General features: G+C 43.3%; 1 protein-coding gene across 4 annotated transcripts in view; it reads right to left on the bottom strand.

Annotated features, from left to right (window-relative positions):
- The window catches only part of camkk1a (calcium/calmodulin-dependent protein kinase kinase 1, alpha a), a 54,665-nt gene that overhangs the window by 4,669 nt on the left and 26,814 nt on the right, over positions 1-23,182 (bottom strand). For 3 of the 4 annotated variants that reach the window (XM_063487698.1, XM_063487696.1, XM_063487697.1), the window contains exons 5-15: positions 21,083-21,134; positions 19,741-19,874; positions 11,374-11,410; positions 11,002-11,023; positions 8,864-8,952; positions 7,219-7,418; positions 5,413-5,466; positions 5,033-5,106; positions 3,175-3,262; positions 1,650-1,778; positions 779-882 (exon numbers count right to left, since the gene is read on the bottom strand). In XM_063487698.1, coding sequence (XP_063343768.1) covers positions 779-882; positions 1,650-1,778; positions 3,175-3,262; positions 5,033-5,106; positions 5,413-5,466; positions 7,219-7,418; positions 8,864-8,952; positions 11,002-11,023; positions 11,374-11,410; positions 19,741-19,874; positions 21,083-21,134 — 983 coding nt within the window. Of the gene's footprint in view, positions 1-774; positions 883-1,649; positions 1,779-3,174; positions 3,263-5,032; positions 5,107-5,412; positions 5,467-7,218; positions 7,419-8,863; positions 8,953-11,001; positions 11,024-11,373; positions 11,411-19,740; positions 19,875-21,082; positions 21,135-23,182 lie in introns of those variants that run through there. The other variant, XM_063487699.1, reaches the window with a different exon arrangement.

Here is a 23,182-nt window from a genome sequence, read left to right as displayed (position 1 = left end):
CTGCTCCACTTGGATTTTGACATGGAGGAAATCAAGGCTCTCAGAGCTTTCCAGTGGTTTTTGGTTATGTGTCCATATGTTTATATGAATAATATCTGACATCTTTACATAAACATATTGTACTCACTCAGAATTGTATTCATTACTCTATGATAGCCATATAGTTGGATTTCCACTGTGCAGCAGGGGGCAGTATTATTCAAACATCCATATGCTGTGAAAACACCTTCACCTCAGAGAGCCAGCGTGTAACGGTCCATGAGCAGCAGTCCGTGTTCATGACAAAGTCTGCTGACATCAGAATGTAGTCCCAAGGGTGCCCACGACACACCTGATAACAGCTGTACGTGCGCCTGTTTGTTTTCGGCTATACAAGTTGAAAATGCACAGTGGGGACGGGATGAGCCGATTGGCCACTGACACCTGTGATACTTTGAATCCATGTTACTGACAAATCAAGGTCAGCCTGAGGCACTAGCTGATTCTGCGTCACTCTGAGTGCTTCTAGTCTTGAGAGCTAAAAGCAACACACAAAGAAACACTTATACAAGCTCTAAGCTCCACTGCATACAATGAAAGAGTGAATTATGATGCTATGGCAACACAAGGAAGCAGCAGCTGCTGCTGCCAAAAATGAGTGCTATTTAACCTGATAGGGAAGAAAAAGGAGACAGGTGTGGAGAAAAGATCTATGTTAGAATCTCAAGCAAAAAGATTGTCTTCAAAGAAAAGATAAGCAAGTACTGAGCTGCAGACAGTCAGGAAGCTGAACTCTTACATGAGCAGACTACCAGGTGCAGACATGGACCTCTCCTCTCGCCGGCTTGGGCACTCAAAAGGGTTACTGAAGGAGCGCTTTCTCAGCATGGCCTTTACCAAGATCTGAAACAGACACAAACACGGGACGGCGAACACGAGTTACACGAGAGGGGACGCAGGGTGTGCCGTACTGTTACAGACATGTAGGGGGACACACTGTTCTCAACATGTGGAGCAGACAAGTGGTTACAATGTTACTCTAATATTGTTACTAATGTTGTGGCGACGTATCAGGTGATCTTCATTTTTCAATAGGCCTAATCTGCTGGGGGTTTCCCATGATGCACTGAGTGTTTCGTCTTCATTCACTCTCTGTTTATACACCGCTCTGCATTTAATCATTAGTTGCTCATAGAGGACTTTGTGTTACTACTGTACATGTATACATATAATCTAACCCGATGCTGTAAAGAGCTTTTTTTAAACTGGAAAACTTCTCACTTATTCTGTGTTGACTCTAGTCTTGGTGTGCAGTATACCGTCCTCAGTTTCCCTAATTAAATTCATTTTGTTAGACTAATAATAAAAGTCCAAAACATTTAATAGAAGCCCAGTCTGAGGGTCTGCAGTGATTACACAGCTTATTATGCGAGCTTGCTTTCAAATGAATGCAACATTAGTGCATTTAAGGAGACACATAATGGAGATATTCAAATGCATTCATTTGGCTCTTTTATGGTTGAACATTGATGAAACCCCGCCCCTCTGTCCTGCTGCGCTTTGTCACATTTTTGGTTAACAGACAGAAGGCTGTGGTTGTTAAGAGCAGCTACTCTGAGTGCTGCTGAATGCAGCAGTTTGATAAATGGAGGACAGTCTGTGTTTCTTACCACTGCAGAGAGGCTGGGAACGAATTTGACTGAGTTCTGGATGTCCTCCTCTGTCACCTCTACCACAGAGCAGTGGTCCTCCTCCAGAGGCAGGGGGTCAGCACCTCCCTGGGTCACCCACGGGTCCATCTGAAAGGACATGGACCACAGTGAAATAGGGCAGTTTCATAACTTGACACCCAGAGGTCCACAGAAAACGCACAGCAGTAAATACAGTCAGTTTACGAGCTTGTGTCCAAGCAATGATTTAATGGCAAACACGAGCTTTTCTACGTTTACAGGGAAGGTTTGTTTCAAGCTGGGCAGTCCTCCGTACTGATTACAAGTGTTATTCTGCAAGAACCAACATGGTAAGACGTCGTAGGTGATTCAAGGCATCAGTGTGACCTAAGTGACATTCACTGACCAATCACTGCTACCCATTTTCCACTTCACGCAACGAGACCCATCTGTGGGCTGCAGAGAGGGCGGGATGGATTTGTGTCGTTTGTTCTGCCTTTCCCTTTTCCATGTTGGAGGTGCAAGGAAACCAAGTTCTCTAACTGTGTGCCAAATACTTTTGTAACTGTCTAAATAGAAGTTGAATATAAATATAAGCTGATTAAATGTGACGAATGAAACAGGCTCTTTCTGTCACATAATTAGCAAACATTAGTGACCCAATGGGAACATGTGACGCCTCTGCTGTGTTTTACAGATAACTGAGGCGGTGTCACGCCTGTATATTTGTATATTTAAGCCTCTTCTTTTCTTCAGGCTGATTACACCCTTTCTAATTAGATACTGTTGGATATATGACGGCACTTCGTTTACTACACCGTTCTTCATGCAGCTGTTTTTCTCCGATTGTCAGTCACACCCAGTGTTCCCACTACATCTCTGGTGGATTTCAGCAGCCCAAGGATGACCTATTTTGTTTGCACTGAGAGCTCCTTTGACTCTGCTGAAGGCTCACAGCTGACAAATCTGCTGCAGGCAGATGCACACGCCAGGTTGTCCCAGATTTATTCGACTTTTCCGAGGGAATGCAAATTTCACACGACACATACAACTGTAACAGCTGCATTAATAGGAAATATTCCAAGCCTCTTCTTTTTAAAATAAGAGGTGAGCCAACGCTGTGTCCCAAGGTTTGGTTTTTAAAAATGTGCGTCACAATAAAAATGCTTTTTTTGGTTTTTGAGTCATTGTGTGTTTGTGCACAAGGACATGCACGATGCCTGAGAGCCTCCATATCTCCACAAACACACAGAGAAAACGAGTCACATGACTCATGATTAGATTGTGTCATGGAGACACAGTGGGGAGTGGGAATGTCATCGGTCCATGATTGTGGACCATCCACGGCACTAATACACACTCAGTTTGTCTAAGAACGCTTCTCTGTAGGAACACAGTGAGGTCACAATCTCACGTGTTAATCAGCAGTGAGAAAATCACAGTTATGCTTTAAAGTATGAACAATGTGCTAAACCTGAAGCACAGTAATCTGAACTCGTTTTCTTATCATCCATCAGTTTTGTACCTTGATCTCTGGGATGGTGATCCTGCTGTCTGGGTTCTTATCCAACATCTGTAAAATCAGATTCTGCAGCTCTTCACTGATTTTGGGCCTGAAGAAAAAACAAAATGACGATTTGGGAAAAGTTTCTGACCCACACATTTCCATCGTGATTGGAAGACTTACACCACAGTAATGCCCTGTTTACCTGAGGAGGTAATCGTATGATTGTATTTAACATGAGACAGGAACAGCATGAAATTATGACTTTTCTGCTCTCTCCTGTATCAAGCCGAGTGTTGTTAACATGCAAAGGACAATTTACTAATTTCTTGGACTCGTTGTGGGAAAAAAAACGTCTCCAAAAACGAATCAAAACTTTTATTCACCGCTGGAAGATTTGGTCACTGACATGAAGCTCTAAACACAGACTCAGCATTAAACTGCCAACAAGTCGTCACATGTTGGACAAAGTGAAGCCAGCAGAAATATTTTTGCCCCTTTGTGTAACAGAGCCTTTCATTTCTGCTCTTTGTAAGAAACGGTCACTTAACTCCTCCAACATATTCCAAAGCGCTCTTAGAAAAAAATGGCTTTTCTATTAAATGAAAGAAATTTATAAGCAGCCATGAATACTTTTTACTTAAGGCAGCTTTGGCTGTTGTTTGAGGGGGTGATTGTAATTGAAAGGCACTTGCTTAGTGCATGCCATTCATGTCATATAGACAAACAGACATAATTATATTTATATTTGGTCAGCCACAACACAAAAATACCACATTTAGTTAAAAATAAATTAGCAGCTAGAAGTAACATGTACTAGCTAGCCAAAAGGGCTAAACTGTTAAAATATATAGTCAGCTTGGATTAATGCTAGAAGCAGTTAGCCAAAAATATGTAATCAAGTGTTCAAATGAATAAATGATGAAACTTTTTCGCTAACAGCTTCTTTTTTTTTTTCTTTTTTTCCGCCTGTCCCGTTTGGTTCTTTTGCCATCAGAATTTTTGTCTAAAGGCAAAGAAAGATGCCCAACGGATTTACTTTACCAAATGGACCATCCCAGCCTTGCCGTATTGGTCTATTTGATTCACCTTTGCTTTTATTGTTTATTTTATTTTCATTTGCTGAACACGGGACAGACTTGACTGGGGAAAAGAAAAGGGAGAAAGAAAGAGGGAAAGAAAAAGAGCGGGGAAGAGGGGGGACGGTGATAAATTTTCGCTAACAGCTAATAGCTAAACAATTAAACGTGTTAGCTAATTGCATTTTATTGTCTTTATGCCACAGACGCTTAAAAAAGAGCCAACAGTGCGATGGAGGCCGCGGCCGCGGTGCGTGACATGCATGCTCCACCATTTATGACACACACAAATTTAAAAAAGGAAGGTACACACGATACTAAGTAGCCTTAGCTAAAAATAATCTGCTACATTCTGTTGGAATCGAACAGATATATGTGGATTTAATGAACATGACTGTTGGAAGACACAATCAAACATTAACACTGAGCCCTGTCCTCACACCTCCTCACACTGCCCTTCTTCACTTCTTCTCCCTTATCAGCGTGTCCTCCTCCACCACTAACATCTGTCTTTTATTCTCTCTGTATGATATTCCCCTACAGTGAGCAGGCCTGCCAGCTTTTCTTTGACCTTTTAGTCAAAAAGAAAAACAACTGTTGAGCAGATTGTATTTATGTGAGCTACTGAAGCCTCCGTTTGCTTTTTCAGCGCTCGTTTTGATTCACATGTTGGTGACGTTCATCGTGCCATCATGGGAAAAAAAAAAGAACAGAAGAAGACGGTTTCATGACCGCGTTGCAGATGAAGGATAACTAAAGTGAAGATGATGACTGTCCATTTCAATAAAGTGGAAACTTACGTTTCTGGGAATTCTACAGGCTTGGTCCTTATCTTATTATGCAAAGCCAGTATGTACTCGTCAATGAAGGGACACTGCAGGAAGAGCAGAAGAAAGGAGGTGAAAACCACAAGAACACATGCACGATGACTGCTGCACCGGGCGAATATCAGAACGACCTAAAGACGACCGAGACGAACAACAGCAGCAATCAGCCGCTTGGATTCATTACATTTAACGACAGCACAAGAAAGCTGCTGTGTCAAACACAAACACTGTGGCAGACAGCGCTCCCACTCAAGTCCCACTAGGTGCTGTTAACTAGTAGCAGAAATGTGAAATGGACACATTTTTCTATGCTTTTAAACTAACACTTGTGGGGCAGACGTTGTCACATTTACCTTTCCAAAGACAAAGCAGTAGAGGGTAACTCCCATGGCCCAAACATCCAGTGCCTGTAAGACAGTTCCAGCAGTGACATTATATTCAGATAAATGGGAAACATTTAGAGGAAAAAAAGAGTCGTTTTAAGGTTATTGTTTGGGGGCAGCTACTGTCAGATACCCTGAAGATGAATTTATGTGATGACATAGCAGCGGTACATGTGCCCCCCACCCCTCGCTCCCTGTAGCTCTGTTTGCATCTGTTTGTGTTCCCTGAGAGATATGGGATGATTAAAGCAGCCCTCTGAACCTGTGCAATATCTCAGACACACGATGTACTGCTGCAGGCGTGACATGAAGCATCCTGTCTGCTGATTTCCACATCCTCTGGAAAATGGTTTGGCCAAATCACATCTTTACAGAGGCCGAGTGTAATCAGGCAGAAACTAGAAGTGCATCTCTTAAAAAGCTTTAAAACCCCAAACAGCAGACTGAGGCACTCCAGTGACTCTTACACCCTGATGGCTTCTGTCTGTAATCAACTGCTCTGGCCCCTCGTTCATGGACAAGGTCAGCGTCTGAGCGAATCCACCAGTCTGTCCTTTCAGACACCTGCAGAATATAACCTGACAAAGTCTGTGATGGAGGGTTGAGGGGAGAAAAGGGACGATTTGGTGATGTTGATATCTTAACCCCTCCCTGCAGCAGCTCCAGTGTGTGGACGCTCACATCTACCTGCTCTTTACGCTAAAAACAATTGGCTTGTTTCACCGAAATAAGGACTATTATACAAAACTGTAAAGGACTGGAAATGTCTCATAAAGTCAAGTGTCCACCCTCTACAATTTTAAGGTTTCACGTATGAGGATATAATAAAAAACACACAATGTCATTAAACCAAAAACAAATGTTGAGTTTTCTGTTTGGCTTCATCAGTTTCTTAGATCCCACCACAGCACCTCAGCTGGGTTCAGGTCTGGACTCTGGCCTTTGACTCGGTTTGATCTGCTGCTGTGCGTGGGATCACCAACAAGCGTTAGCCTCACATTTGACTCGACAACACAGAGGATGGTTGTGCAGGTCCTCTGGCTCTGAAACGAGCATGTTGGCGTGAGGCGTTTGTGCTGATATACAGCGTGTGGTTTGTCCAATCAGCGGCCATGCGTTATATTCACACGTCTCCACTTCGGTCGTGTCGTGTTCCAGAAATATTGTGGTTTGTTCAGCAAAGCTCAGCCACGCTGACACAAGAAGAGGACCTCTAAACAACGTTTACGGCCATGAACTTTGACCTTTGGCTGAGCAGTAAGGAGGAAGTGTGGACTTTGACTTTCATTCAGCTTACTTATGCTAAGATCTGCTGAGCACCAGCTGGTTATTATTATTATATTCTGATACATAAAACATCAGAACTGAAAGAGTGTGTACTTTCTAAAATATAAAGTAAAAAATAAAGAAATCTTTCTGTTTTTAAATGTATGAAATGTTATTCTGCTTGTTTGTAAAAGCGAGCAGAATCAGACCCAGCAGCCTCATCACGATAAAAAAGATGGAAGCTTTTTCTGCTATAAACAGAACTGTGAAAATAACAACGTGAAACATTTCTGAATCATTCGATGGAAACTGAACGCAAGACCACTGTCTTTATCCCAGCGTTGATCGCTTCCTTGTTCTTGGGCCGGCTAAACGCGAGAAACTCATCGTAGCTCAACAGCTGTCATTTGGAGTTGGAGGCTCGGGTTCAGCATTTTCAGTTTGGGTTACCAACCTCACAAACCAAATACTACACTTTAAACTCTCTTCATGTTCATCGAGTTCACTCACTTTTCCACTGAAGCTCTTGCGCGCATCTGACAGCGTCTCTGGTGCCATAAAAGCCGGAGTGCCAGCAGTGCTGGACAGCAAAGCGTCGTTGCCCTCAAACTGGTTGCTGACTCCAAAGTCTGCTATCTTCACATGGCCATCGTCCCCGAGTAATAAGTTAGAGGGTTTGATGTCCCGGTGGACAATCTTCTGGTAGTGCACTGGGATAAAAAAAGAAAAAACACAAAGAAGAGAGCGTAACTTTCCCCCTTGGACACGTGGAAGCCTTATTTCTGTTTTCTGGAATATTTCCAGCTTCTAAACACAAACTGGAACTACCCTTGGAAAAACGCAGAACCCGGAACGCAGCCTGAGGACCTCGTAGATCCTCAGGTCGCATCTTTACTCATATACGCTGAGGTTTGAGAACATGTCATTAAGGGCAGAGGGCAGGTGGTGAAAGGTCGTCTTTATGGGGAAGAACAAAGCCCAGACTGTAGTGACTGTGTCATTATGAGGGCAGAGCTGCTCTTCTTCAGCCTGCGTCCTGATTGTTCAGGACATTGTTCAAACTGGAGGAAAATAAATACTCTCAGCAAATGGGAGGTTCCCAAATTCGGGAACAAGCCAAAATTGTTGGGAATGATTTAAATCTTTAACAAAGCATTGTATTATAAAGGTTAATATTATATTATGTGGCTCAAGCTCAAAGAGGAATTGTGTCTCCTGCTGGACTCGAACCAGTGACCTTTCACTGGTTAGATGGCGGTGTAAACACCTGCCATGGTGGATACAATGTAAAGCAAACAAAAAATAAGAACAAACAAACAAACATGAGCACAAATTGTAACAAAGTGTTACATAGAAGAAATGCTACTTTACATTGTAGACTTAAAGAGAGAAACAGACACTGAGCACACAACAGAACAAAGTGTTACATATGAGTGAAAATGAGCTCATTAGAATTATTGTTTCATCAGTTTCCAAAGTTCCACCTCAGGATTTGCAAAAAAACAACCACCAGAAACAGTGTTTCAATATTACTTGTATATGTAATTAAATGTCAACATCCTAACATGAATACTAATGAGTAATTATAACTGTCAGCTGAACACGGTGACATGAAAAGAGTTTTTCCTTTCAAACGTAGGGTTATAATTATAAGGTTTAAAAAATGGAAATAATCAGTAGAAGCAGGTTGAACTGATCTGTAATTGGAACAATTTGGATTTTTGAAATAAAGTGGGAACAAACCCTAATGCTTAGCAAACAGCTTTGTAATCAGAGAAAGCTGCTTCATTAGCACTGGGCAGCAGTCAATGGGCTTTACTTGTGACTGTACAGGTACTTTTCCATTTTGTCCCATTGTTACCACCATGGATCTCAGAGCTCAGGATGACACGGCACTGCTCCTAAATGATCAGGATCATAGCCTACTGAAATTAATCATCTGCAACAAATGAGGCCTGGGCACGAGGAAAGCTGGATCATTTAATAGAAGCTGGACAGTGACGGAGGAGACAGAGGGTCAAAGATGGAGAGGGCCTTTCCCTGCTGCGACAGGGCGAGAGGCAGAGCTCATCCTGGACAGGTCGCCAATCTCACACGGGGCTAAAATTACTGCTTTTAATCTTTTAGTCACTCTGTCAGGGTGTGTGGTACTTACAGTATTCGATACCCAGGATAACGTCTCTGAAGTATAAGCGACCTTGCTCTTCTGATAAAGGACAGTCTGTGGGCACCTCCATCACTGGGCTACAAATCCACGCAGACAGCAAGCAGAGCAGAAGGAAAACACACAAAAACACAACACAGGCAGTGTGACAGACAAATGTGCAGATTATGTGTAACAGTTGTTTCACTGGTAGCTGTGCTGTTGACTCGAAATGTGACTTTGAGATGGGATCCAGATTTAAGCACTCTGACGCTCAGCAGCTCACAGCAGACAGCTAAGCGTCTGATTGGATGACAGCGAGTTACACACGAGGACACGAATAAAGCCCTCCCTGTATTTCAACAACACTGTGATGCTACGCTGCTGTATGTGCTGGGAGCCACAACATCATCTCCCCAACCATTCCAGCATTTTCCTGCGTCACGCTCCATATTCCATCATGTATTGATATCGATGGATAACACACCGCATACAAACAGATATCTCTCTATATATAAACATTTATTATCACTGTAAAAGTTTTAATTTACATTCGTTTCATTCCATCTCAAACTGCACATTTATAAGGAACAAACCTCTGCAAAGGGCTCGTTGATATCTTCCAAGAGGATCCATTTAAATCTTTCATATGTGAAGAACCAACTTTATCTTTGAGCATCATCCATATTTTTAAAAACCAATTTAAAAGGACAACAACAAACCAACAGTTGACTCTTCTGTGTAATAATCACAGATTCTCTCAGATTTGATCAAAGATCTTCTGCCTTCACTAAACGTTTATACAGACACGGTTAAATCTTTCTGCCTCTTTGTCTCTAATGAATGAAACAGACGTCAACAAATACTTTTAAATGACTTTGTTCCTTACAAATACATTATAGTATATATAGCTTTTGCTCATTAATAACTGACGTGTGTAGGAAAACACATTTAGAAATTACTTTTCTGTTTGCGTGTCTGTGCTCTCTTTTTGGATGCTTTTAAAAAACCTTTGTGTGTCTCTAAACCTGCACAACAGTCTTCACTTGTTACTCAGAGCTGTTAATGAGGAGGTTACGGTTTATGAACATTAACAAAAACATTACGCGTGCGCTTTCACACAGAGTGGCTGCTGCCATGTTTGTTCTGCTTACAGTTCATTTGCTCAGGCTTATGTTTTAAATGCAGCTTCATGTCAGAGCAGCAAAGCAGTGACTGAATGGGTGAAATGAGGTGCTTTGTTATCGACTGTTACAGCAAAGATAACAGCGTGACACTCTGTAAGCTCTATGAACTGAATTTCAACCTGCCAGAGCGGGCAGTGATTCAACACACGGCCTGAGTGCAGTGCCAACGTCTTCATTTTTAGCGTTTTTAAGCAATAATTCAGATTCCAGTTCCAGATTTTGTGAAGGTCTTTGGACATGGCTGCTCTGTGACAAATTTTCAGTCCAGTCGTTTTACCTGATCATTTTCAGACAAATGTTTGTAGCTGTTAACCTGTCCTTTCATTCAATCTTTTGTTATTAGCAGCATGTTATAAAAACGTTCCCATGTCTTTAGTTCAATCTCCAAAAGATGTCAGAGAGAACACAGTTTGAAATTAGTTACCAACGAGGTGATTCCCAAAGAGCTGGTAACTGAAACCTCGGCACACACTGGCATGTTGTGCAGTGCGTTCTTAAATATTGTGGAAAGTCTTCTTATCTGCAGAGTAACAGCTACGTTAACAGCAGCCGACTCAGAGGCAGTAAGAGAGCAAATCCATTCTTTAAACAGCTTTATATGAAAAGGATCATGTAAGTTATTTACGCATACATGTGGATGATACCACCCGTCCCCTTCAACTCCAATTTGGTTATAACAGCAAAAGGTTGTGCATCATAATTTCTTTAGCACTGTAGGAAGGAGCAGCTCATGCATGAGGACGTGAAACGCTTTCAGCGCTGGCTGCCAAGAACTGAAAACCCAAGAAAATGACGAATCCCTTTGAAGCCTGAGGTGGAACAAACGGCCGCACGGCTCAGAGTCATGAAAGAAGAGCGCAGCAGTGATCGAGGCAGGGATGAAGGGGTGGAGAAATGAGGAGGAGAAGGTGGGTGGGTGAGCCTTAAATTATTTAGAGACAAAAGGACAGGTTCTCTACTCACCCCTTACGCATCAGCTCAAACACTGTCAGAAACAGGGAGAGAGAAGGAAACACGAACACGTGAGACCAAATATTTCATTCTTTTGTTCATTCGGCCTGTTTTTGACCACTGCTGCCACCGAGGCCACGCCCAGGCTGTGCATTACTCTACAGCCTGAATTAAGTTTTACACGAACAGACTGACTGTGGCGCTGCTGATGGAGAGCTTCTGCATAACGCGCGAGCCCTAAGGAGGCCTGGAGGGAAACGACCATCTCTGAATAAATGACATGTACACTTGTCGGTGCCATATGCATCGAACGCCACAGGCTTACAGACACAGGGCAAGAACAGAGCAAAAGTATGTGGACACATAAAACAAAGACGTGCATACCCATGTGAAGGTTGTCCTCCGATGGATCATCCAGCACCTGCAGCATTAAAACACAGTCACCGTAAATGGAGAATTTCCAGTCGAAAACTTTCTTTATGTAAAACTGATGGTGAGCAACATAAAAAACATTTTCATTTACAAAGCTGACAGCATGCATTCACTGACTCACTGCACAGTTCGTCTGCTACGATAAAAGCTTCCTGGAACTCTCGACAGTCAGGAGGTTGATGAGAATTATAATTTAAAACAGTGGCTTAGCGTGATTTCCACAAAAATGATATCTCTGCAGTCGACACTTGACCAGGTACACAGGCTGACTGAAAAGCTGCGTACACCTTTTCTACTGAACAACATCGACGGACGCATTAACGCAGGCAGAGGCCGCCGTCGCTGCAAAAGCTTTAATTTGACTATTCTTATGACAATTTGGAAAAATGCTCCGTGAGATGTAGCCTTTTTTTAAACAGAAGTGTTTTAAGGTTGAGCTGTGTACAGGGCAGGAAAAAAGAAGAACGGGTACCTTTGAAAACTAGTCCAACTTCAAAATGTCAAATGAGCTCGAAGAGCTGATGAGTAGGAAAAACTGCATGACAAAGAAAATGTTCCGCCGAGGTTCGTTCATGCCTCGTTTTAGAACGATACGTGAAGGATGATGAAGAAATGATGTTTTTTAAACTATTAGCATGAGCACCAGAATAAAACTCCATTATTCTGACATGCTTCCACTTGACACAATCAGCCAACCTGGCCCCACCCTGTCATGTGATTCACTGAGGTCAGAAGGCCCAGGATGTGAGTGGGTGGATTGTAGATGGCAGACAGTTGGTGTCGTAAGCCACCGCTGAAACCTTGGCTGATTGTGACCCACACCTGTTTTCACACCTTGGCTCGTGTGATTACGTAGAGGATCAATAGGGGGGGGGGGAACACTCCCACGGGGTTTAAATCTGGGACTTTTCACCAGTTGCTCACCAGCAGAACTGAAGAAGCTTCTCGGATGAAACATCTTCAACAAACTTAAAGTCGTCCAGACGCTTTTCTTTCCAAGATTAAACTGTGCGTTTCACCACAGAGCTTTTACCTGCCCTCTTACATAGCAGCTCAGTGGTGGCAGCAATGCTGGGTTCAGAGGCACGAGGATGGGAAATCAAGTGCACTCCCCCCTGCTGAACCTTAAAAACAGAAAGGTCAGGCCAAAAAGAAACCCAGCAGCGTCGTGAAATAAAGTTCTGTGGAGCCATGAAAGGTCAACCTCTCTGAAAAGAAATAAATAAATAATAGAAAGTGTGAAGAATTAAAGGAGCGGCTCAGGAGTCACAGGCCCACCTCATCTGTCAGACGTAGCGGTGCTTGTGTTATCGCTGAGGCACGCTGGCATCAGCAGGGTGATCACATAGGTGTTCAGGAAAGACATGTCATCATTCAGAAGGACAACCATCACAACAACATGGCCAAAGCAACAACAACAAAATAAATCACAGTTTGCAGATTTGTATTTTTTATGTGCATCTGTCCAATAACGTTTGAACTCTGGGATATTTGGCAATATGCTGCAATGAATACATCTCCCACGCAGCTCTTTCTATACTGATGCAACCAATTCCCAGTAAAGTGAGACTTCCCTCCAGTGTGCAGTATCCACCCCAAAATCTGCGATGTGAAGATCGTGCCCAGATATGAAGATTTGAAAGAGGAGACTACAAATAATGTGTAAGTGCAAAGAGTGACATTACTCACTGTGTGACAGAGCCTCAGCTCGTGGACTGAAATGAGTTTTCCAGACTTCGGTAGCCCTCTCTGCTCAAAGCTAGCAGCTTGAGGTTACATTAGCTGGTACTAATGGTCTTTTATTGCAGCTAATAGACATTTTTCACAGCAGACATGTTGACTTGTCACAGCAGGCAAAGGTTTATTAATGGTGCCTGCATTCCTCTTACGGAAGTTCTTCTGTTTGCACACTACTTCAATATAAACTGGGTCACTTTAAACAGCCGTACAATCATTAATTCCACCTGCAAGTTCCTCACTGTGACAAGCCAAAATGTCTCTGGCTATCGAAGCAGCAGAAGGAAGAAAAAACAGGGAAGAAAGAGGAACGCTTGCGTCAATACTGATTAAATTATGGCTCGTGAGATCTATGTTAATATTAAACCTTAGTGGAGATATTCCCAGAAATCCAACAGCTGACACAGTAAGGATGGAGATTCCAAGACTCAATCAATCAATCAATCAATCAATCAATCAAAGCTTTATTCGTCGCATGCAGGGGGGCCCTGCAGTGAAATGGGACCCCCCCGACCTTACATACACACACAGACATTACATGGGGATACAAGTCGGAGATTGGTAGCGTTGGAGAAAAAACACTGAAATGTACATTACAATGGGAAAGTACAAGAGGAAAAAAAGAGACCCCTTCTCATGCTGTGCTTCCATGGTAGGACAGCATGGGAACAGGAAACAAAAAAAACTCCTCTGCACAAAAAGCACATAAATGTCCACAGCACAACATTGTGAAGACATAACAAGCCACAGGGTTGGGTGATGGGTGAGGAGTAATCTGAAGCGAACCCAGCGGCCGCCTCGCACATCGCTATCTTATCCAGCGCGGCACGTAGACCCGCCGTGTTCCCCCACGGAAAACAAGCATCGAAGGCATTTGGAAAGGGAGGGGGATCAGTGTGTGCATATCAGTGTATGTGTATGTGTGTGTGTATGTCCAGAGTCAAGCTGAGACAGTGTCCTTCGCCCTTCCAGGCTAAGTAAACAGTCTTCCAGCCAACTCAGGTGGCCTTGCTTAGGATGGGGAGGAACAGACAAACACAGTCGTTATCAGGGAGTTTTTGTTCGGCTCCAGCCTTGAACCCACAGCTGGCGCCGATGGGGTAGCCGCATTATGATGGTGGTTTTTCTTTAGTGCGAACAACTCATATGAATTTCAAAGCTGTTCTAACAGTCCAACACTGGTCTCTCAATCTCCCGTTGGAGAGCCGTGAGCTTCCTATGATGTTATCCAAACTTACGTTCCGTGGTGTTGTCATTCTTGTGGTCAAAGAGCAGGTTCTGAGAACTCACAACTGCGGTGCGCTTCCCAAGATGTGATCCAATTTGCTTAGGTGTTATTCCGAGCGAGCCCCTCCAGATGTAATCAGTTTGCACTCGGAGGTCTTGTTCTGAGTATTCACGGCAGCCGTGCGGTTCTCCAAGATCTCATCCGTGTTGCACTCAATGACCCATTTCGAGAAACTCACGCCTCGTCCCATCGTTTTAATCCCAGCAGGCAGCTTTGTGGGGTTTTGAACAGCTGGTTCCGCTTCCTTAATTCTTCGATAAGCCAGGGCCAAGCCAGCTCTGATCAGCAAGAACCCTGTTATCATGGTTCCGAATAGGTAGATATCTTCAGCAGTCAGGCTGACCCGAGCCCAGACTTCTCGTTGAAGGGGTGTCAATTGCATTCAGAGACCAGTTGATCAAATCCATAATTCCTCTTTTAGGTTTTAGAGAACAAACTGTGAGAGAGTGTTCCAGGGAAAAGTAATAAAAGCACGAGACAAGACAAGGACATAAGAAGCTAAGCAGGGAAGATAAGGGAGAGGAGAGGAGAAAAGTGCGACCGCCTTCGCTGAGAGCCAAACGACTGGGTCATGATCCAGACTCATGAAAACAAGCAGAGCTGCAGTAATTTTACCTGCAGTACGTGTTGAAACAGAAATCCACAAGTTCTTGGTTCACTTTTTTGTCCCGTGTGTCTGCCCTCCCCCCAGGCAACCCGCCACTGTGATTTGGTGCTTTATACAGCAGGTAAGTAAGTACTGAACACCTGACCAGTTTTCAAAGTAAATATATCTCTAATAGTGTTATTGACATGAAATTCTCACCAGACGTCAGTAACAACATATCCAATCCACACGTTCAACGAGTGTAATCCTGAGAAATGACACAGCCATGACACCAGCTGAAATCTAGCAGTAATTACAGGGCAATCCTGCCACTTGGTGTGAATTAATATCAGCCGGTTCAGTCCCAACCGATGGCGTATAAAAAGGTGCGTTATTAACAAGGTGTCCCATAAGACCCATGTCATGATGGGTAAAACCGACGAGGTCTCCTTTGCAGCCTTATTGTTGAAACATGCTGATGAAGGTTGCAGCCAGCACTGTTGGGGCCATAATCCACAAGTGGAAAGAACGTGATTTCACCATAAATCGGCCAGGACTATGCGCAAGATTTCCAAGTGTCCAGGTGACAAGGACCACCTGTGGAGAGCTACAGAAAGACCTGGAATCAGTAAGTTCAACTGCTTCAAAGAAAACTCAGCCCCCGTGACCTGTATGCTCACCACACAAGCCTGAAGAGAAAGCACGCTGAAGCACGTTCAAAGTTTCCTGAACTAACAGTGAAAAAGCTACTGCACACCACCTCAAACACCAACAGTGACGTTTGGAGGTGGGAACCATCATGGTGACGGCTTTTTTCCAGCATATGGCTCTGGCACGATTTTTGTAATTGAAGAAAGGATGAATGGAAAAATGTACCGAGACATTCTTGGAAAGATTTGCTGCAGCCTATAAAGATGAAATGAGGTATGGACATTTCAGCGAGACAATGACGTCAAACACAAAGCCAAAGAAACTCTCAGTGGGTTTCAGGGAAGGACAGCAACGGCCCAGCCAATCACCTGAGCTGAATCCAAGTCTGTGGAAAGAACTAAAACTCAGAATTCATAGACGGGAAACTTTCAGGGCTTGAAGACCATTTGTGTGGAAGAATGGGCCAAAATCACACCTGAGTAATGCAACGACTTCCTCCATACCAAGAACATGTCAGCAAGTGTGTTCAATACTTTTTCCCTGTGTCATGTCTCATTATTACACATAATTTATGGATATCTGTGGATGTGTTGCTACTGACACGTGGGAAGAATTTCATGTCAGTGGCACTTTTAGAAATATATTTACGTAGAAAACTGTTGAGGTGTTCAGTGCTTACCTGCTGTATACAGCCCCGAATCACAACAACACTCACCTCAAGCTGGTTTGTATTGTAAAGTAAAGACTTTACAACAATAACTGAGAAAACCTCAACAATCATAAGCAAGCACTTGGTGACAGTGGGAAGGAAAAAGTCCAACAGATAACTGGGGAAGCATTCAATACTCATTTTATCTGCTGTAAATTGAATTGGACAAAAACTAAAGGTGAAAGGTCGCCATGGCACTCGAGTGTCACAACAAGTGCAGGACACAGAAACAGGAAGGCCTTTTACTCACGTCAGTCACTGTAAATGTTTGCTGGCACCAACTCATGGGCTCACATTAACACTGCTCTTTTCCCTTTACATGCAGAATTTCACATCATGTTCCTAATTAAAGAACAGAGAAGTCAGTCTTTTCATCTGAAGTTGCTGATTGATGGGGACTTTTGGGGAAATGACATAAATTAAACCGAGTATTTTAATAAAAATGTCTGAGTTTATGGGTTCAGTCTGACTCTGTTTCCAGCCCTCTGTGACAAACGACCGCGTCGTTTTCATCATTGCTAATCTGTTCCGCTCAGCGTGGCCGCTAATGTTTCGAAACGAGCCAAGAAGTCTTTTCATAATTCGAGAGACCGGACTGCAGTCTCACAGAGCTGTGACGCCGACCCAAGCACAGCCCGTTTAAATGGATGAAGAGCGCGAGAGAGCAGGTTGTCCCATTACCAACAGACGTACGCCCACAACGAGAGACGAAGAAGGGAAGTACTCAACTTTTACTTAAACTCTATTTCTGGCACAGACATATGGGCTCAAAATGTGGTCATAAATATTTTGTACTTGTAAATCAGGATTTGTATGTGTAAAAAAGATTTGTATGTGTAAAAAGAATTTGTGTGTGCGTAAAAAAGATTTGTGTGTGCGTAAAAAAGATTTGTGTGTGCGTAAAAAAGATTTGTGTGTGGACTTAGCCAAAAAAAACCCTGCAAGTTACAAGTATGAATTTTGACCCTATTTTTCTTCCTTTCATCTGATTGGTCAATGTCATGTCAATCACAAATGTAACAATCCAGTCAGAGAACAGATGGGTTTGGCTGTCGGAGGGGCGCTTTTTTGAACTGCAGGTCCTTGAAGGGAATAAATGCCCTTTTACATGCCAATCCAGCGTTTTCCTTCATCAGCATGAAGGAAAACAGTCTGTGGTCGTCCGAGTTTGGTGATTTTTGTGTCACAGGTCTATGTGCTTAATACAGGGACTTCCACAGCCTTTTCAACAGCGCTGCGGACCGCGGGGAGGGGGGGGGGGCAGTGTTTTGGAAATGACAGTCTTCACTACAAAGCTTTCTTTGTTATGAATTAGCATACATGTTTTTATTGAACATTTGAAGAACTAGCAAAAAAACCCAGAAACTCTTGTAGAGGACATAAAGTCAGAGATAGAAACGACAAGGAGCAGGTGCATCTAGTACAGGTAGAGCTGCTGCAAAAACCCACAGAGCTCAGCAGCCAGCGCATCAAATTCTGGATCCTTGGCTTTTAGTTAGCAGTTAGCATTTACTGCGCATGCTGCGTCTGATGTGAAAGGACCTTTATGCTGCGCACTGTGACTCACAGCAATGGTCCCGGATCAGCCCTGACTTTGTGTTAAACTAATCCTAAAGTAATGATGGTATTTCTAACCACTGACATACCACAACTTTATCCTTTCAACAGCTGCTGAAAGTTAGCGGACCTAGCTGCTATCGGATATTTATATAGAGATCCTCCAGCTTCAAACTGTATTACCCTTCAAGGACCTGCAGTTCAAAAAAGTGCCCCTCCGACAGCCAAACCCATCTGTTCTCTGATTGGATTGTTACATTTGTGATTGACATGACATTGACCAATCAGATGAAAGGAAGAAAAATAGGGTCAAAATTCGTACTTGTAACTTGCAGGTGTTTTTTTGGCTAAGTCCACACACAAATCTTTTTTACGCACACACAAATTCTTTTTACACACACAAATCCTGATTTACAAGTACAAAATATTTATGACCACATTTTGAGCCCATACAGACAGACACACACACACAGCCCAAGCTTTACTCCGAGCAGTGACTGCGGCGCCCCCACCATCTGGCCAGGGCTGAAAAACCAAACTGTCTGCTGATATCAGAGGGGAGTGGCACGCAGCCTGAGTCACCCATCATTTTACCAAAACTACTGATTCTGCAGGAAAACGGCCCCACTCAGATGAAAAACAAGAATCCGTTTTTAGAGCACGGATGTTTTGTTTTTTTCTGGAATATAATCCCGACTCACTGTAACTGTGATAAATGTGCTGCAGGGGAAACCGATCTCATACTGCCCAGCTACTTCCTGGCAGCACAGGGTTTATCCACCTTTTAGGCCCGACACGCACTGATATGACATAAATACAAAGACGAGTCGAGGCACACAGGGAGAAAGGTTATCGGAGGATAGAGTGGCAGAGGATAATCCACACCTGCTGTGGAAGTCCACGTGCTATTATCAGAAAGTGCCGTGTGTCCCCACTGCTCCGTCTTTCAGTCGGCTACAAACATCAACAAAAGCAGAGGCGTGTGACTCGGGACCGGCACTTCCTGTAAGAAGCAGAGCCATGCTAGGCTTTACACGAAGTAGCTTTCAGCTAAGTGCTAATGAGCGTACGCGTGCATGCTTACAGTGATGATGCTAAAGTGCCAGCGTTTAGCAGCATATCGTCATTTTTTCCTTTAGCAAATGATCAATTTCTTGATTTTTGGCCTGTTCCTCCACTGCACAGTCAGCGCTTATCGTAGTTCCTTTTGTGTCTTCTTACTTTTAGTTTCTAATATTTTGGTTTTTATTACAAAAAGTCAAGAGATTCAGAGTAAATTACAACTTTTTATTATTTTACCTGCAGTCAATCGAGCAAAGTTGTTGAGGCAGGCTGCACTGGGTCATACCCAGCACCGCTCACTGTCCTGAATTAAATCTGCTGCAGACGTTCAAGTCCAAGGATAAATCTAAAAAGATTTGTTTTTACACTAAATAGGATTTTAAATTTATAAACAAGGTAATGTATGATGTAGTCTTCAACAGAGAGAGCAATGATTATGACATTCAAAGAAAGACATTATATACCTTTTCTGACAATTCAAAATGCTACTTCGTTTGGATCCAGCTTTACGATGATAAGTTGTGGTGATTGTACGTGGAGCAGTCAAGCTGATGCCGTGACTTTTCAATTGCCACTTGGATTGCTAAAAGCTGGAAAATACTACCATTTGACTAACTGGCAGCATTAATGCATCCCGGAGTCAAACAGCAGTTAATCGACTAGAACTAATGCATGGCTTCACCTCTGAAGTGCACCAACAATTTATGTTTCTGCTCAATAACCCCTCACCTCCACCAGCTTGACGATGTTGACATGGTCCAGTTTTTTAAGTATGGCGATCTCTTGGTAGACTCTTTCCAGGGGTCCTAAGAGTTTGGGCTGCTCCCCCTGGGCCACCTTTGGTCCTCTTGGGGGTGGGCGACCTGCACACCAGAACACAAACCGCACACACACACACACACGGCCGTTAAATCATTCATGCGATCCCTGATGAGTCATGTTTGGTGTCCTTTTTAAAAAAGTACAAAAACAATCAACCAAAATAAATTAGTGCTAAAAACATGTTGGTGCATGCTAATTACATGTCAGCACTCTAATCTCCCTCTGCCCATTATGCTGGTGAATTTTGGCAGCACTGTTCCAGCTCTATGAATGCATCTGTTGCTTTTTGTCTGTGGCTGCATTAAAAGCCGTTCCTCTTTCAACAATAAGTAATTCCATACACATAATTCTGCAGCCTGTCAGTTTATTTCACTCAGGACAACCTAAAGCCACACATCTACGCTCTGACTGTACGACCTCCTTTATATAAATCTTGGATCAGCAGAATTCAGTGCACGCAGGCATACACACAAGATCCAGACGACCCTGCTGAAGCTCAAACGGAGCATCAGAATGGGGAAGGAAGGCGATTTAAGTGACTTTAAACGTTGTCGGTGCCAGATGGGTTGATCTGAGTCACAGAAACTGCTACTGCTGAGATCTTTATTGGACAACCACCTCTAGGGTTTACAGAGAAGGGTAACCAAGGCATGCAGAAGAGCATCTCTGAATGGACAGCCTGTTGATCTTTGAAGCACCGCAAGACAACAGGGGGTTAGATTTGCCCTAACTCGCCAAGACTGTAAAAACGTTGTCCGATCTGATCAGACTTCTGCTCTGATATTCAGACGGTAGAATCTGGCATGAACATGAAAACATGGATCCATCCTGCCTTTTTAATCAATGGTTCGGGCTGCTGGTGGTGCTGAGCATCCCTTCATGATCACAGTGATCACAGCTGCTGACAGCAGGTCAAACCTCAAATCATCTCAAACTAGTTTCTTGAGCGCAACAGTTTTTTGCCTCCACAGTCACCGCACTTCTATCCAACAGAGCAACTTTGGGACGTGCAGCTGTCGTTTCAATACGGACCAAATCCCAGAGGAACGCTTTCATGTTGAATCTCTACCATGAAGGATTAAAGTTGATCTGAAGACTAAAGGGGTCCAATCCTGTACCTAATGAAGTGGCCATACATAAAATGGGTTGCTTTTGGGATTTCTTACTTGCTTACTCTGTTTTCTCTCTGAATCTAGGCTTCTTCAGCTTTCCTGGTCAACAGAATGAAAAGAGAAAAAGCAGAACTCACGAGGAAACCCGCACTGCTTCATTAACTTCTTCTTGGACACCAGCTTCATGGCCTGAAAGTAAAAAGTTATTTAGCGCACGCATGTGATAACAAACACTGAAATAATGATGTTTGCAACAAGCAAAAAGGCAACGCATCAGAGAGGGAAGCACACAAAGCCAAGAACGTTAACTCATGGACTGTATCGCAGTCAGGTGTAATTCTACGAACGATTCAACGAATCATCATGTGGACGCCGCCTTCGCCCCAACGTGCACAAACATCAAAGCAGGAAATACGAACGCTGATCCGTCTTATTCTCCTTTGTACGAAGTGAAGGCGGCGTTTCTCAGCAGATCTGAGGCCGCTGAATCTTTCATGGACAAAAACAACCGGCTCCTGGAGCACAGCTGAGTGTGTGCACGTGTGTGTCGCAGTGATCCTGGCCTCTTGTAAGCAACTGGTCATGCAAAGGAAAAGGAAAGTAATAACATTCACTGCATGTTTCTCTACCAGCCACTCACAATATCAATGTGAATTCACTGATTTGTAATTTGCAGTAGAAGGAACATTTTCTGCTATTTCTACACCACAAACTGTGACACTGATGAACAGCCTGGTGGTTTCTTTTATAACTCTGGTCGCCATGGCTATGACTGTGCACAAACGAGGTTTGGCAAAAAAGAAAATCCTCCGTCGTGCACAGTTACATGGTGTGCTGCCTGTGCGTACGTGTGGAGCTGGGGGAGGGTATGAATGTGGGAAATGTAAGCGTCTCTCAAACACAGCCAGTTAAAAGTTAAGGAAAGGTTTGCTACAGAGCTCTTTATGGAAGCACTGATATTTACATTAAATCTGAATGGACACTGTCCACAGTGGGGGGACGGAGCTCTGGTACATAGCTTCCTTCTCAGTGCAAAGACATATCATTGCCATTTAGCTAGAAGGTCTGAACACGACGACTACAAAACACACAATCAAAATGTAACGAGCCTGGCTGAAGATGGACTGAGGCGGCAACGTGACTCATGTGTGGCGCTGATCAAAGGAAGCCAAAAGTGCGTCAGCAGCAAATAGATGTAGTAGGAGGTGGATAAGAAGGTTCAAATGACTTAAGGCATCGTATCGTTCCCATTACTGCACCTCTGAGCCTGCCGTGGAGCCTTCAGCGCTCTGATCTGTAGACTATGAGGTTTCTCAGTAAACACGCGACACCTTAACTTTGCTAACAGATGAAATAAGAACAGCAGAAAGGTTGGATCAGCTAACCTGATGAGCGCAACGGCAAACTTCACTTTCTGTGCAACATGCTGGAATTTGATAAAACAAAAACTGAATTAGCAGCATGCACCACGTAACATTCACTGATACCACTGAAAGGTTTGTTTTTGCACATTTCTGGAATACGGACATATCATATATTTGGGTTCCTGCAGTTTTCCCTCTGTACGCCACACCAATGGGTTTTATATCAAACTATAAGTACGTGACTGAAGTGAGACTTTCAGCTTTATTTCACTTTAAGGGTTTAATAAAAGTACTGCATTAACCTTTCAGCAATTCTAAAGGCTTCAAGTTCAATGGACAACTAACAGAATGTTAAATATAGGGACTGCTGTTATCACCAAATGCTGCGTTTCACCCCTGACATGCTCCAGCACACTGAGCTCAGTCTCATCCTCAGTGAGGACGAGAACACTTCATGATCTATAACCTGTAGCTGCTGTCAGTGTGTATCTGATGTCACCGTGTTGGTCCTGAATCATCAAAATTAATGTTGGACCAGGTTCAGTATTGACCAATCACATTGTTGTGATGTCATAGTTCTGCGACATGGAAAAAACAAAATACTAAAAAGTGAGGTGGGGGTCAGGGTGAGGTGTGGGGGTCAGGGGGCTAAAGTTATGGGGTTAAGGAACAACAATTACGTCATCGTTTGTGGACTTGATGGAATTACCACAAACAAGGATTTGGTGTACGACACAGTGACATCATATTATGCAGCTTATATTTCTTTCTGTGTCACGGAAACACAAACAACAACAAACTGAAGCTTCGTCTGCCTTTAGTGAAATCAAATATCTGTTAATAATTAGCTCTTCAAATTCACTGCTCCCACTT

This window comes from Pelmatolapia mariae, linkage group LG10_11, assembly GCF_036321145.2.
Source record: "Pelmatolapia mariae isolate MD_Pm_ZW linkage group LG10_11, Pm_UMD_F_2, whole genome shotgun sequence".
NCBI classification, from domain to species: Eukaryota; Metazoa; Chordata; class Actinopteri; order Cichliformes; family Cichlidae; genus Pelmatolapia; species Pelmatolapia mariae.
The sequence above is the reverse complement of the archived record's forward strand: the minus strand, read 5'-3'. Positions and strand labels throughout refer to the sequence as shown.